This window comes from Podarcis cretensis (genome assembly GCF_951804945.1).
Source record: "Podarcis cretensis genome assembly, chromosome: 5".
In the NCBI taxonomy this organism is placed as follows: Eukaryota; Metazoa; Chordata; class Lepidosauria; order Squamata; family Lacertidae; genus Podarcis; species Podarcis cretensis.
This window is the reverse complement of record NC_137174.1, coordinates 47,000,867-47,013,622: the sequence shown is the minus strand read 5'-3', so window position 1 is coordinate 47,013,622 and position 12,756 is coordinate 47,000,867. Positions and strand designations below refer to the sequence as shown.

Genomic DNA, 12,756 nt, shown 5'->3' with positions numbered 1-12,756 from the left:
TACTGCGGGAGCAATGCAGGTGCAAACTGCGGTGGGGGAATTAATGGACAGAAGGGGAAGAGACTTCTTGCCATGCTCCCTGCTTCAGCCTTATCTCAAATAAACAAATTGCTTGGCTGCTTCCAAGGGAAAGATAATTCAATTGTAAAAACAGATAAAAGCTACACCCTTCTGTAGTTACATACTTCCTAAAAGGAACACATTCTGAAATGAATTTAGAGAGGATTTCCTTTTGGTCTCTGTAGAAAACACAGAATCATTATCCAGCAAGTCTCAAAGAACAAGGGATCGGAATGTGGTCTCTCAACCTCCTGACTCCCAGAAACATAATTCACTGTAGCTTTTCCAGATCCAGACAGATACATCTGCCAGAACTACATACTCAACTGAGAAATGGAAGACATGGGTAAAGTGTCATTGGAATGGTGAGGAGTTTGGGGTTTTCTTTGATAAAGCTTGTATATGGGGACTAGCAGGGATGCCATAGAAGTGGCCATAAGAACCAAGTTTATGGTCTTGGATGGCAGTGGGGAGGTTACTCCCAAACTACACATAATGTTAAGTGTATGGTTTATTGTGTCTGTCTTCATTCTTTCTTTTGTCTATTATTTTTTAAATTTTGTCCTTCCTTCCTTCCTTCCTTCCTTCCTTCCTTTCTTTCTTTCGAGCCATGATCAGGATTGTGACTGATGTGTAGGGACATGGGCTTAATCCTTTCCTTCTGTGCCAGTGTGGTGTAGTGGTTAAGAGCAGTGGACTCATAATCTGGTGAACCGGGTTCTCATCTCCGCTCCTCCACATGCAGCTGCTGGGTGACCTTGGGCTAGTCACACTTCTCTGAAGTCTCTCAGCCCCACTCACCACACAGAGTGTTTGTTGTGGGGGAAGAAGAGAAAGGAAAATGTTAGCCACTTTGAGACTCCTTAGGGTAGTGATAAAGCGGGATATAAAATCCAAACTCTTCTTCATAATTCCAATTAAAACCACCCCTGCAGCTTCCTCACCATGGGAAATAGCACAATTTTGGGTGGGAGCGAGCGGAGCATTTCTCTTTCCTACACATCATGCTCCAGATCCTGATCATCTCCCTGCTCAGCAGCTGCTTAAAAAAGCAAACAAACAAAACCCCTAAACATGTTTAAATGTGATCACACCTTTAATGCCTCATGTACTTTGGACATTGAAAACTTGATGTTTCCTAGCACAAGAGCCTATCGAAAGAGCAGGAGAGCCAGGATCTGCTTTCCTATGTTCTCTTCCTGGTTGGGATGACTGCCTATGAAAGCTAAGCATGGGTAGCCTCTGGCAGCAGCTTGCTATCAAACATAGGAGCTTCCCATTTTTAGAACAGATGGGGAGCCAAAGAAGATGCTGCTTACGGTTGGCTAATTATTGTGGGATTATTTCCTGTCTAAAAAAAAAAAAAAAAAGAGGCGGTGTAAACATTCAATGTGTTCAGTACTGAAGAGTTTATCGCCACTTACTGAGCTGTGGTTTAAACCACTGTGCCGCTTGGACTTGCCGATTGGAAGGTCGGTGGTTTGAATCCCCACAACGGGGTGAGCTCCTGTTGTTCGGTCCCAGCTCCTGCCAACCTAGCAGTTCGACAGCACGAAGTGCAAGTAGATAAATAGGTACCACTCCAGTGGGAAGGTAAACGGCATTTCCATGCACTGCTCTGGTTTCGGTGTTCCGTTGCGCCAGAAGCGGCTTAGTCATGCTGGCCACATGACCTGGAAGCTGTACGCTGGCTCCCTCGGCCCGTAAAGCGAGATGAGCACCACAACCCCAGAGTCATTTGCGACTGGACCTAATGGTCAGGGGTCCTTTTACCTTTACCTTTACTGCCCTTTAGCCACCTGGATTGTATGCATTAAGGGTGGTAATGATATGAGGTTTTCTCTGTCCTTTTCCCATTGTGGATTCTAAATTCTGTGAATATGACCAAGGGAGTGGTAGGTATTTTGGACTGATTAACTTGTAGTAGAAGGGCAGTTATGTGCTAAATGGAAGCACATGCTTCTTGCATTTCATGGTGCCAGTTTTTAAACCCAGGACTACAGAGATAGGCCTGATTATTATTTTGATCAGACATAGGAAACAACAGAAGGGAAACAGCCTTTTATTATTTAGCTTTGTTGTGATAAGTCTAATAAATATGTCCTTTTAAAATAAAGCTTCTAAAATGTAATTGGGGAAATCCAAAAGTAGGGAGATAACTGGAGTTAAAAGAATAAGAATAAATACACCTGGAGACTTTATTGAATGTACTTGGGTGTGCATTTTACCCAGCATGCAGTGTCATAATTCTTTGAAGCTGCTAATAGGATATAAATAGCTTCAGCTCAAATAATGCTATATAGCTCTGGAAAGAAAAGAAGCAGGGAAATTATACTAAGGCCTGTATTTCATGGCTAGAAAGAAGCCCGCTGACCAGATTAAACCGTAATGAAATTGTTCTCTGATAAGATCAACCACAGCTGCTTTTTAGCAATTAAACTGGTAAGAAAGCAAGCTATAAACAGACTTGCAGCCTGGGTCTAAGAAGAGCTTGCAAGTGTTTCACTGAATGAAGTATGTGTCATGTCAGAGGATGGATCACCTGGTGCCATCTTTGTCATAACAATGTCATTAAAAAAACACACCTCATACTCCTGAAACAAGTTCCACCTTATTACCTGTAAATAGTAGTTTGCTGTGTTCATGGCTTCTGGATGATGCACCCCTAATTCTCTCTTGAATTTGGGGAGTCAGGTGCCTTAAGCATTGCTCAAAGGTCTGCCCTAAAATTTAATTTCTTTTTGAGCAAAATGACTCCGGCAACTCCATTTTTAGGCAGCTGTGACACAGTTTGAGAGGTATGTAACAAATACTGTAGGATTCCAATATGCATGAATGCCATGTTTTATTTTGCCAAGGGCAGCCAAGAAAATGCATAAATGTACAAAACCCAGCAATGATTTTGTTTGCAATGGAAAGGAATTACATGAGCATGGATAATATTTGAAAAAAACTCCTTAATTTTAGCATCAAGCTCAGGCATTTCCTTTGTTACCTTTCTGCTGTTGTTTTTCTTACCACCATTGTCTAGACATTGTGGCTGGCTTTGCAGTTCCGTCTCCCACTCACAGTGTGGGCTCATTGCGACGCTTGATTTAATCATAGGATAGATGATCTTGTCACTGAAAAGCCTTACAATGGTATGATAGCAGGCCATTAATAGTTAATAGTAAAGACAAAAAAAAAAAATGCCCCGGAGGACCTATCGGCCAAATGGATTCCTGTGCCATAATGGTAAAATGAATATACTTCCCCGACCTCTGAAGGAGGGTGGCTGCTAAAAGGTGGGTGTGAGGCAGTTCCCAGCAAGAAGAATGGGAATGAGTTAATCACATGGCTTTAAATGGCACCTGATAAATTACTGATCCATCAGTTTATATAGGTCAGACTTAGGTCAGCTGTTCTGCTCATCATGAGGTGAAAAAGGAAGTCACAAGGTAAATATTGCTCTATCAAGGGATACAGCATCACTATTGGGATGGTAAATTTTTATATATTGTTTCTCTCAAATGAATAATTGTGTGCCTGCATCTTTTTAATTGGAGAGCCTAATCCAATAGCATTTAAAAAAGCACAAAAACTCTGAACTTCTGGGCTACAAGAATGGAACTGCATGCAACATTAAATCGGGTGTTGTCACTGTAAATGTCAACTCTGCATTTAATTCTTTCTCCACTATCATATTGTTGCATATATTGCTACCCTTCACCAGCAACATCCAAAGATGAACACAGGCTGAACATTATTTGTAATGGATTCTGGGAACCCATTTTTAATTTATGCATCTTTAGGAGGAATCAAGTTTGAAAGTGACAGATGAGAATAAGACAACAGGATTTATTACCTTTTGTCCGTTATTTCTCTCTAGAGTTGTAGGAAAGGCCAGCTTTTAATGGAGCTTGGGTACTGTTGGGAACACTGAAATATTTTCTCTTTCTTGGTGTATGGCTGACAAAGGAATCCAATAAATATAGACTTGGATTGTAGTCTTGTTTTATGATGCAGCTGCTATGGACAGTTTGGTGCACGATGGGGACACAAAGTAGATGCAGCAGAAATGAGTAATAGATACCACCTCATAATTAAGACTCATAATTCACTGTCTGCGTCTTTTTCCTTGCAAGGGGTTTGGGATTCCAGAATTCTCCCTGTAGGGAACCGGATGCATATTCACCATGATGGCTAAGACTGGGCCAGGTTGACATTCTGGTTTTCAGATGCCCACAACTTATTTTGGGAAGTCATCAAAGCTACAGAGTTTTATGGATTTTATTGAGTCCAACTTGGACTGCCACATCTCCCCATAACTAAATTGCTGACACTTGCAGTTCTGCTCTGATGTGTATTCCTGTTGCTGTAAAGCTGCCCTGGTGTTGTGAGCTGGGGTTACTTACAACTACAGCTGGTCAGATCAGGCAGCCCTTGCATACCTCAGCAGCCCAATGCATGTGATATACAGCTTGAAAAACATGTACGGTCTAGCGTGCTTCATGCACCATGATGGAGTCCTGATGAATGTAATCCATTGCTTCTCTGAGAAGATGAACAGAATACAAATGGCAATAGTAATAATTAGATGGGCAAATTAACAGAAGGTCCCAGGTTCATTCCTCAGCATCTCCAGGTAGACCTGGGGAAGGGTCCCTGTCTGCTCCAGTCATTGTAGACAGTACTGAGCTAGATGAACCAATAATCTGATAAAGGACAGCTTCCTTGTGCTCCTGTTCCTGTACGACAAATAGCTCAGTCAGTAGAGCACAAGACTCTTGATCTCAGGGTCATGGGTTTGAACCCCACATTGGGCAAAAGATTTCTGCATTTGCAGGGGGTTGGATTGAATGACCCTTGTGATCCCTTTCAACTCTGTACTTCTATGACGGTCTTAAACTAACTTAAGAACAAAATATTAATATACAGCTGATTACTGTAGTAAAGGAGCTATGTATTTTCATGACACAGACTGGGTTTCAGCATATTATTCTTGTACAGTAAGGTGTCTTTTTCCCCCCCTTTTCCTTTTTTGCCTAAAAGGTGAACAAGGCTTTGACGCTAAAGGAATGTGTTTTGTGTCACACTGTAAAAGCCATATGTACACTGCCTGGCTTGATCCTCATAGCCCCAACAGGATACTAAAACGTCTGAATGAATTTCTTTGTCCTCACGCTAATATTCCTGACCCAAATACTTTTAAAAGGAAATAAATGTGATTAGAGGGAAAGGGGTTTTCAGCATATAGCTTCACGATAAGGCACAGCAGTGAGAATTCTTAAAACTTTTTTTGTTTTAAGAACCACTTTACTATTACACGTTTTCAATAACATTTTTCTTCAAGGCTCCCCCCCCCCCAGCATCTACCATCCTGGCTGCTTGTGTCACTGACCTAATTTGTATCGACTTCAGCAACCCCAAGCCCTGTACAATTAGGCCATCTAGTCTGGCCTCCGCATGAACACAGTCTCACACATTTCAAAAGATTAGTGTGCTCAATAGAATAGTGCCAGTCATTACAGTGTGCCACAGACCGTTTGCACAACAGATGTGTACTGTGCAAGTTATTACTTTTGAATAAGAATGTATCTGTTGCAATTAAAGGATTCAACTAGTTGTACAACAGCGGCGAGGAAAAACCAAGAACCCTCAAACCGAGCAATTGTATCACTCAGCATGGGTGAGCTGACCAGGGTTTCATGCAAATTTTCATTCTTAGAAAGGACGAAGTTTAGTTTCTGTGAAAATATCCATCTTTGTGGGGGGGGGACTTTAAACACTCTCCCTTGCTAGACAGAATGCCAGTATACTCCATAGTCTCTAAATTTCCGAAAATCAGTGAAAATGTTTGTGATGGGATTGTTCTCAGAGCTAGAGCTGCGCATAAGGAATGTGGCTTGGTTGTTCCACAAGAACAGATATCTGCCAGTACCATTATAAACTGAACTTTCCCTGCTTTCCATTTCCTCATACATATAGGATTCTGGCCCTTTAAAATAAAGCACTTTCCCAGCAACACAGATTCTCATGGGAAATCATTAAAATATAATATACTTAACATTTGTAAAAGTAAAGGGCGCCAGGATGGTTAAGTCCAGTTGAATTCGACTGTGGGGTGTGGTGCTCATCTCTGCTTTCAGCTTTTCCAGCTCATTTGGCCAGCATGATTTAACTGCTTCTGGCACATGGAACACTGTGACGAATGCCAGAGCACACGGAAATGCCATTTACCTTCCTGCCGCAGCAGTACCTATTTATCTACTCACACTGATATGCTTTAAAACTGCTAGGTTAGCAGGAACTGGGGCAGAGCAACGGGAGCTGACCCCGTCATGGGGATTTGAACTGCTTCCCTTATGATCTGCAAGCCCACAAGGCCACAGCGCCATCGCGTCCCTCTAAACATTTCTAAGTGTTCAAATCCTTCACATGTGTTATTTGAGTGTAATCGTTGCAATAACCCTGTAAGGTTAAGTATTTATATCTCCTATATTGCTGATGAGACTGAAAGAGTGAGGCTTGTCTGAGGTGGCCTAGTGAATAAATGGTGGAGGCAAAATCTGAACATGGGACTTCTTGATTCATAGCTCAGTCTCTTATCCTCTACTAGACTACTGTACTTCACATAACTTACATAGATCTTATCCCCTCCCCCTGCCCAATTGTTTCCAGGGAGGGGTAGGAAATGAGCCTGGGTTTAATTTTCAGTAGTTCAGAATGTGAACTCCTAGTTGAGTGTTAATCTCTTTCCATGTGGGGGGAAAATGTAAATGGGGTTATAGCATGGGAAAGCATACAAATCTGAGGGCTGCTCCTGATCTCTCTCTGGAGAAAATCTAGGATGAAAGAGTAATAACTTTCTGAGGTGATCCAATTTTTCAGTTCTTAACATATGATATAGGGTTATTGCAAAAAGGAAGCTGCAGAGAGCAAGCGAAACAGGAGTGCTTGCCATACAGAAGTTAAGTTTGGCAGAGTCAAATAGTCAGCCTTTTTTTTTAAAGAACTAACACTGTGTGTGTGTGTGTGTTCACAGCTTTTATTCATACTTGGGAGCTCTCAAAGGTGTTCTGAAATGTTAAAATCCTCTGTGTCTCTGCTGCTGTTCTGTGCATCAGCTTTTAATGTTAAACCATTCAGTTTCCAGACACTCAGGTTATAATAGTGCCATGGGTTCTTGATCTTCAAAGCAATGAACAAACAAGACGGTTGGATAGGATTTTAAAAGCTGAAAAGCACCGTGGTCACTGTTAATCCAGCTTTCCCATATTTGTCAGGAATGTTTCCTCATAGTTTTCAGACCAAGGATCATGGACGACTTCTTCATATACTTAATTCTTAGGGCACAATCTAGAAGAGACTGATACAAGACGTTTGCTTGAAAATTCACCCAACATAAATAAATTTATGCTGGTCAACATGTCTGCTGTGCAGACAATTGTGAAATCTGTTACCTGACCTGGTCATGCGGGCCTCTACCAAAGAGGTAGGATTACCTTGCCCTGAAACAGCAGGTCCTGTACCTGAAGGTTCTGTTAGACCCTGCTCTGTCTCTTGAGGTCCTTTGTAGCTTCTGAGGCACACAGCACCTTAGCAGCTATAACTGGTCCACCAGCTGCAACTGCTTCTGCATGGAGATAGTTTAGCCATGATTATCCATGAACTAATACTATGTAGCCATCTCAAGTGCTTTTGACTGGCTGTAATGTGTCATTGATCTGTAATAACACTTTTTGCTTGAGTAGATGGAAGGCAGTGTGAGTAGGCTCTGATTTTTGTGTGCTTGGAATGTAACCTACTGTACAAAGGTGAGAGTTGCATCCATTGTGCCACCCACCTTGCTTCTGGCCCCACCCACCCATGTGGCCCCAAGGTTGCCCATGAGTGAATGTGTCCCTTAGGTGCCAGTGCTTAGCTTGTAAAGGTCCTAAACAACTGCAGACCTATAAAGAAGCACCTTCTCCCATAACCAGCCAATGCCCTTGTCCAGGTTCCTCCAGCATTGTCCTCTAGGGAAAAGGTTTGTCAGCTGTAGCCTCCTAGCTGTGGAATTTCATCTCAAAAGGAGGCACACCTGGGGGCTAACACCACTCTTTTGGACTCCAGGGAAAATGATTTTTATTCACTCAGACATTTCAAGCTCTATTTCTGTTCTTTTATCTGCTATAAATTTTATTTGTGATATTCCTCCATCCCCTGCCAGCAACCATACCTTTTTGTAAACCATTCTGCACACCATTTTGATGAATGGCATTAGCATATTTTAAAATACATAAATGCATTAAAGTGCTGCTGCTAGGAAGAAGTTGGACCATTTGTCATACCATGTGTCTGTATAAATACACAATGTATTAGATAGCTAGATAGTATTTTTGGAACAGAATTGTATTTTATAGTTGATTTTAAGTAAACTAAATGAAAATCCAAATGGTGACCTTCCACATTACCCACCAACTGAATTTTAGTATTGTGCCTGTTTGATTTCTGGTGGAGAGCTGTGCGCCATTGGACAGTGTTGACATCTGAGGCAACATTTTCACCTTGCCTCTTCATAGAGCTGCTGCTGAGTTCATGCTGTCACTGCTCTTGGAGAGGGAGGGAATGGCTCAAGCTTTCAGGAGCCAAAAGAGTCTTGAATAAGTAATGCATCTCAGGCATGTTAGTTGGATTTTGTGGCGTGTCCTCAGTACAAGTAAGAGCACAATGACTGGACAGTTCAGACATGTTGCAGCCTCTTAAAAACAAATTCTAGACAAAGTTGTTTGGTGAAATAAAGGGTGACATAAATGTGCCATTTTTGAGCCACACATCACTGGCAAGTGTTTGAAACAGGATATTGAGCTGGTCAGCCTATGTATGCTGGAGACTCATATTTGAAGCATCCCTAATGAAAACTGCATTTTTTTTAAAAAAAACTATTTTTATTGGCTACAACAATGTAGGGTTTCCCCCCCTGTTCCAGCAGAAATGTTTTCTTTTTCCTGATTTAGTGGAGGGCAGCGAGGTGAATCCCAATCATGCTAGAGTCAACATAGTTTTCACCCGTGATATTTCAAGAGATTGAAATGTCCCCACAGGAGTTCTTTGCCAAGACCTGTGGATTTTATTTTTCTTTTACAGAAGTCCTTTGTTACACTGATTCACAGCCTTAATGCATTGGGAAGTGGGGCAGGGGATGGGCATAGGTCAGAAGCAATAATAACAATAAAAAAGGCAACTGATGCCTTTGCACGCTTCATAGACGTAGATTGAACCTGCAGACAAAGGCGTGTTTGGGGAAGCAATAATAGTCTGCTAGAGTGTTTCTGTCAAAAGCATTTGTTCATGTTGGTGTCCCCGTCCCTGGCTAGAGATAACTTTATTTGCAACAAGCTTGGCAGAAAAATAATAACCTGGGAACAGTATTTAGTAGAAATCATTTGGCTGCCTCCAGGTGTAGTAATAGGCAAATAAGTTCCAGAGAGAAAGGTATGTTCTAAGCAGCTGCATGCTGTTTCCCATTGTAGTCAGGAAGACTAAAACCTCATTGGCATTCTGCAGAGATAACAGAAGCGAATCCGGTCCATCAAACCACTTGAGCTGTCAGGAGCAACACTGGGGGCTTTTCACCCGCAGCCCACACAGGCTTTATTGTACGGAGAAAGCGATTTAAGTGAATGTAATAGGAATGCAAATCCAGCAGTTGCACTTCGTTGCTTTAAGGGAAACCCTCTCTTGTGAATCTAGCAATTTGCTGCTTTGCAAGGATCTGTGCGTTTTCCTTTTGAGTCTGGCGAAGTCAGGGAAGACCTTCCTCTTCTCTACTGTGCATCTATCTGGACGGCTTCTAGACTGCTTCCTCAGGAGGAAATGGCTTTCACCTCATGGCAAATTTTGTCCCCCATGCAGTGGACGCGTTGGATGTGGACAGCTGTGAGAAGCAGCGGAGACTACAGTCTCCAAGCCATGCAGCGAATCGCTGGAAATAGGCAAGTCAGCCCTAGTCCTGTCTTTCAGGAAACTGTCACACCATTAAATTCATTTTATCAAAGGCCAGAAGGAAAAGCTGCCATTTGACTAGCTGAAATGCTTGCCTAAGCAGTTTTCAAGGCAATAGTGTACTACATTGTTTGACTGGATTTTTAAAAAAATATCCATATATATATATATATATAATCTTCATTTATATATATTTGTATTTCAGTGTTCCCCATCCCATTCCAGTTCATTCAAGGAAACAAGATCCATTCAGCTTTAATTCTAGAAAGACTACATCCTCGATCGATTGTCTGCTTATTTAAATTTTGTTACGCAGCAGAGACTCAGTTGAGACTTGTATTTCACCATCCCCATTAATCCATCGCATCTTTATTATATCAATGTTTCTGTTCTGCCTTGCATATGATAACGTAGGCTCCACTTTGCATCCTCATGTTTCACTTGTTTGCTGTCATCATATTCCTTCTGGATTATTGTTACTAATTATTATTATTATTATTGTTAGGCTACCTACCTCCGGTACACTCAAAGTACATTTTTCCTCCAAAGAATCCTGGGAACTGTAGTTTGTTAGGGTTTCTGGGAGTTGTAGTTCTTTGTGGGGTAAACAACAATTCCCAGGGTTCTTTTTTTGGGGGGGTGTGCTTTAAACATATGGTGTGTATACAGTCTAAGTTTGGGACAATGTGTTTGGTGGAAGTGTGATCTGGATAAACTGTATAGCAAGGTACATAGATTAAAAATAAGACCTTGAATGATTGAATTCTGAAGGGAGATGGGGTATCATTTCAGATAGTGAAATGGGCACAGAGGTTTTGGCAGGAGGAGGGTTGGTGGAGGGGAAGCAAGATTCAGGAAGATCCATCAATCTGCATTTGAAAGTATTTTAAGTTTCATTATAGAAGAGCTGCATGCATTAATAGCATTTGTTGCGATTCTAACTACAGTATCACCAGTGCAATCAGGCACCTCTTTCCCAGTTTAAGGAAAGGAATTTGTTTAATTTGCCTGAATAGCTGTTGATAGTACACAACTTGCGAGTGAGCTGGAAATACAAATAGCATTTGTGGTTATGAAGTAAGGAAGCTAGTGTGAAAAATGGGAATTCCCCATCTCCCTAAATGGTGCCTCCCCACCCCATCTGAAAGGCTAGGCAGCACCCAATGTTACTCAAAGCCTGTGTTCTCTTGTTTTGTAGGAACTCACACTCTGCTGCATATCAAGGTAGATTGAACCGGGATTTAAAAGAGCCTTATGCAACTCTCTTAAGGGTATTTCCTTATTAGGTTTGCTTGCGCTTGTGCCAAGGAAAATTCCAACATCTCATTGAAAGGTCCCATTGGCATTGTTTTAGTTTGCCTAGGCTGAAGCCTCCTTTATGTTGAAAAGGCAGGCTTTTCCAGGCAGTATTTTCTTTATCCTGTGTGCATGTTTGCTTTTGTGACGCCTTGACATCTTTCATGTCAGTATTTCTTCAGGGTGAACCTGGAAACATGATATTCTGTTCCAGAAATCATGCTGCAAAAGGAAGCTCAATATCTCTGAGAAATGCAGAGGTATTCTGGCCTCAAATAGAGCTCTCTGCGTTTTCCAAGTATCATTTGTCGTGTTCTGTTTTGTGCAGGTGATTTTGAAGAAGTAGCCTGTATGTCCCTTTCCCCCCCTTTTCTTTTTTTACACCTGTATTTGTTTGTTTGTGTCCAGGAGTTCAGACTCTGAAGAAGCCTTTGAGACACCAGAATCTACAACTCCCGTGAAGGCTGCACCCGTGCTACCACAACCACCGCCAGAAGTTGCAGTGTTTGACATAGAGGAACAGGAAGTAAGACCTCAGCTTCCATCCGAGGACACAGGTAACAATTATATAGTGCATGGGATGGGCTTCTCAGAGTATTTTGGTCACCAGGGCATAGCTCCCTTTGCTTCCTGAAAATGATGATGTCATTTAGGGGTTTTTTTTGAGATGAAGCTGCACGTTTTAAGTTTGGAGACAGTCTCTAAGGAAAGGATCAGAGCTGTAAAATTTCTTGGGAGCTCTGAAGGAGCTGGGTAGCACCCCCCCCCCCAAAAAAAAAATCCAATAGTGGAGGAGGATCTGTTGGAGTGTTAATGGTATAAACCTCCATGTTTTGCTCAGCCTGTATATATGTTTAAATAAACCATATATCACAAAATTGGCACAAACCTTCTGTGAACCCCTTCTAAAAGAAACTGAAAACTGAGTTCATGCTGCACCCCTGAGGGTAACACTATGAAACCAGCTGCTGGTTTTTCTGTTGAGCTGGAGTTCTCCTCCCATCCCTTTTGTGCCACAGTGACTAGATGGTCTCTAAGCTATTATGCTATTTTAATCCACCATAGGACCCCACCTACTCACTACTTGGCTTGTTCAGTAGATATACAGAATAGAGGCTAAGGAGTCAGTCCCTGCATATTTTCTTGCAGCACAGCGTCTGCAAACTACACTACTAGTATTTTGTGTGTTGTACAAGCTTATATCAACTTGCGAAGTCTCAGGACAGTAATTTTGGTATCTCCTACTTAGAACCGGGACGCAGGTGGCGCTGTGGGTTAAAGCCTCAGCGCCTAGGGCTTGCCGATCGAAAGGTCGGCGATTCGAATCCCTGCAGCGGGGTGCGCTCCCGCTGCTCGGTCCCAGCGCCTGCCAACCTAGCAGTTCGAAAGCACCCCCGGGTGCAAGTAGATAAATAGGGACCGCTTACCAGCGGG

General features: G+C 42.1%; 1 protein-coding gene across 13 annotated transcripts in view; it reads left to right on the top strand.

The window, feature by feature from the left end:
* The window catches only part of TACC2 (transforming acidic coiled-coil containing protein 2), a 166,486-nt gene that overhangs the window by 105,051 nt on the left and 48,679 nt on the right, over positions 1–12,756 (top strand). For 12 of the 13 annotated variants that reach the window (XM_079976612.1, XM_079976607.1, XM_079976613.1 and 9 more), the window contains one exon: positions 11,731–11,879. In XM_079976612.1, the coding sequence (XP_079832738.1) occupies positions 11,731–11,879 (149 nt within the window). Of the gene's footprint in view, positions 1–387; positions 426–11,730; positions 11,880–12,756 lie in introns of those variants that run through there. The other variant, XM_079976610.1, reaches the window with a different exon arrangement.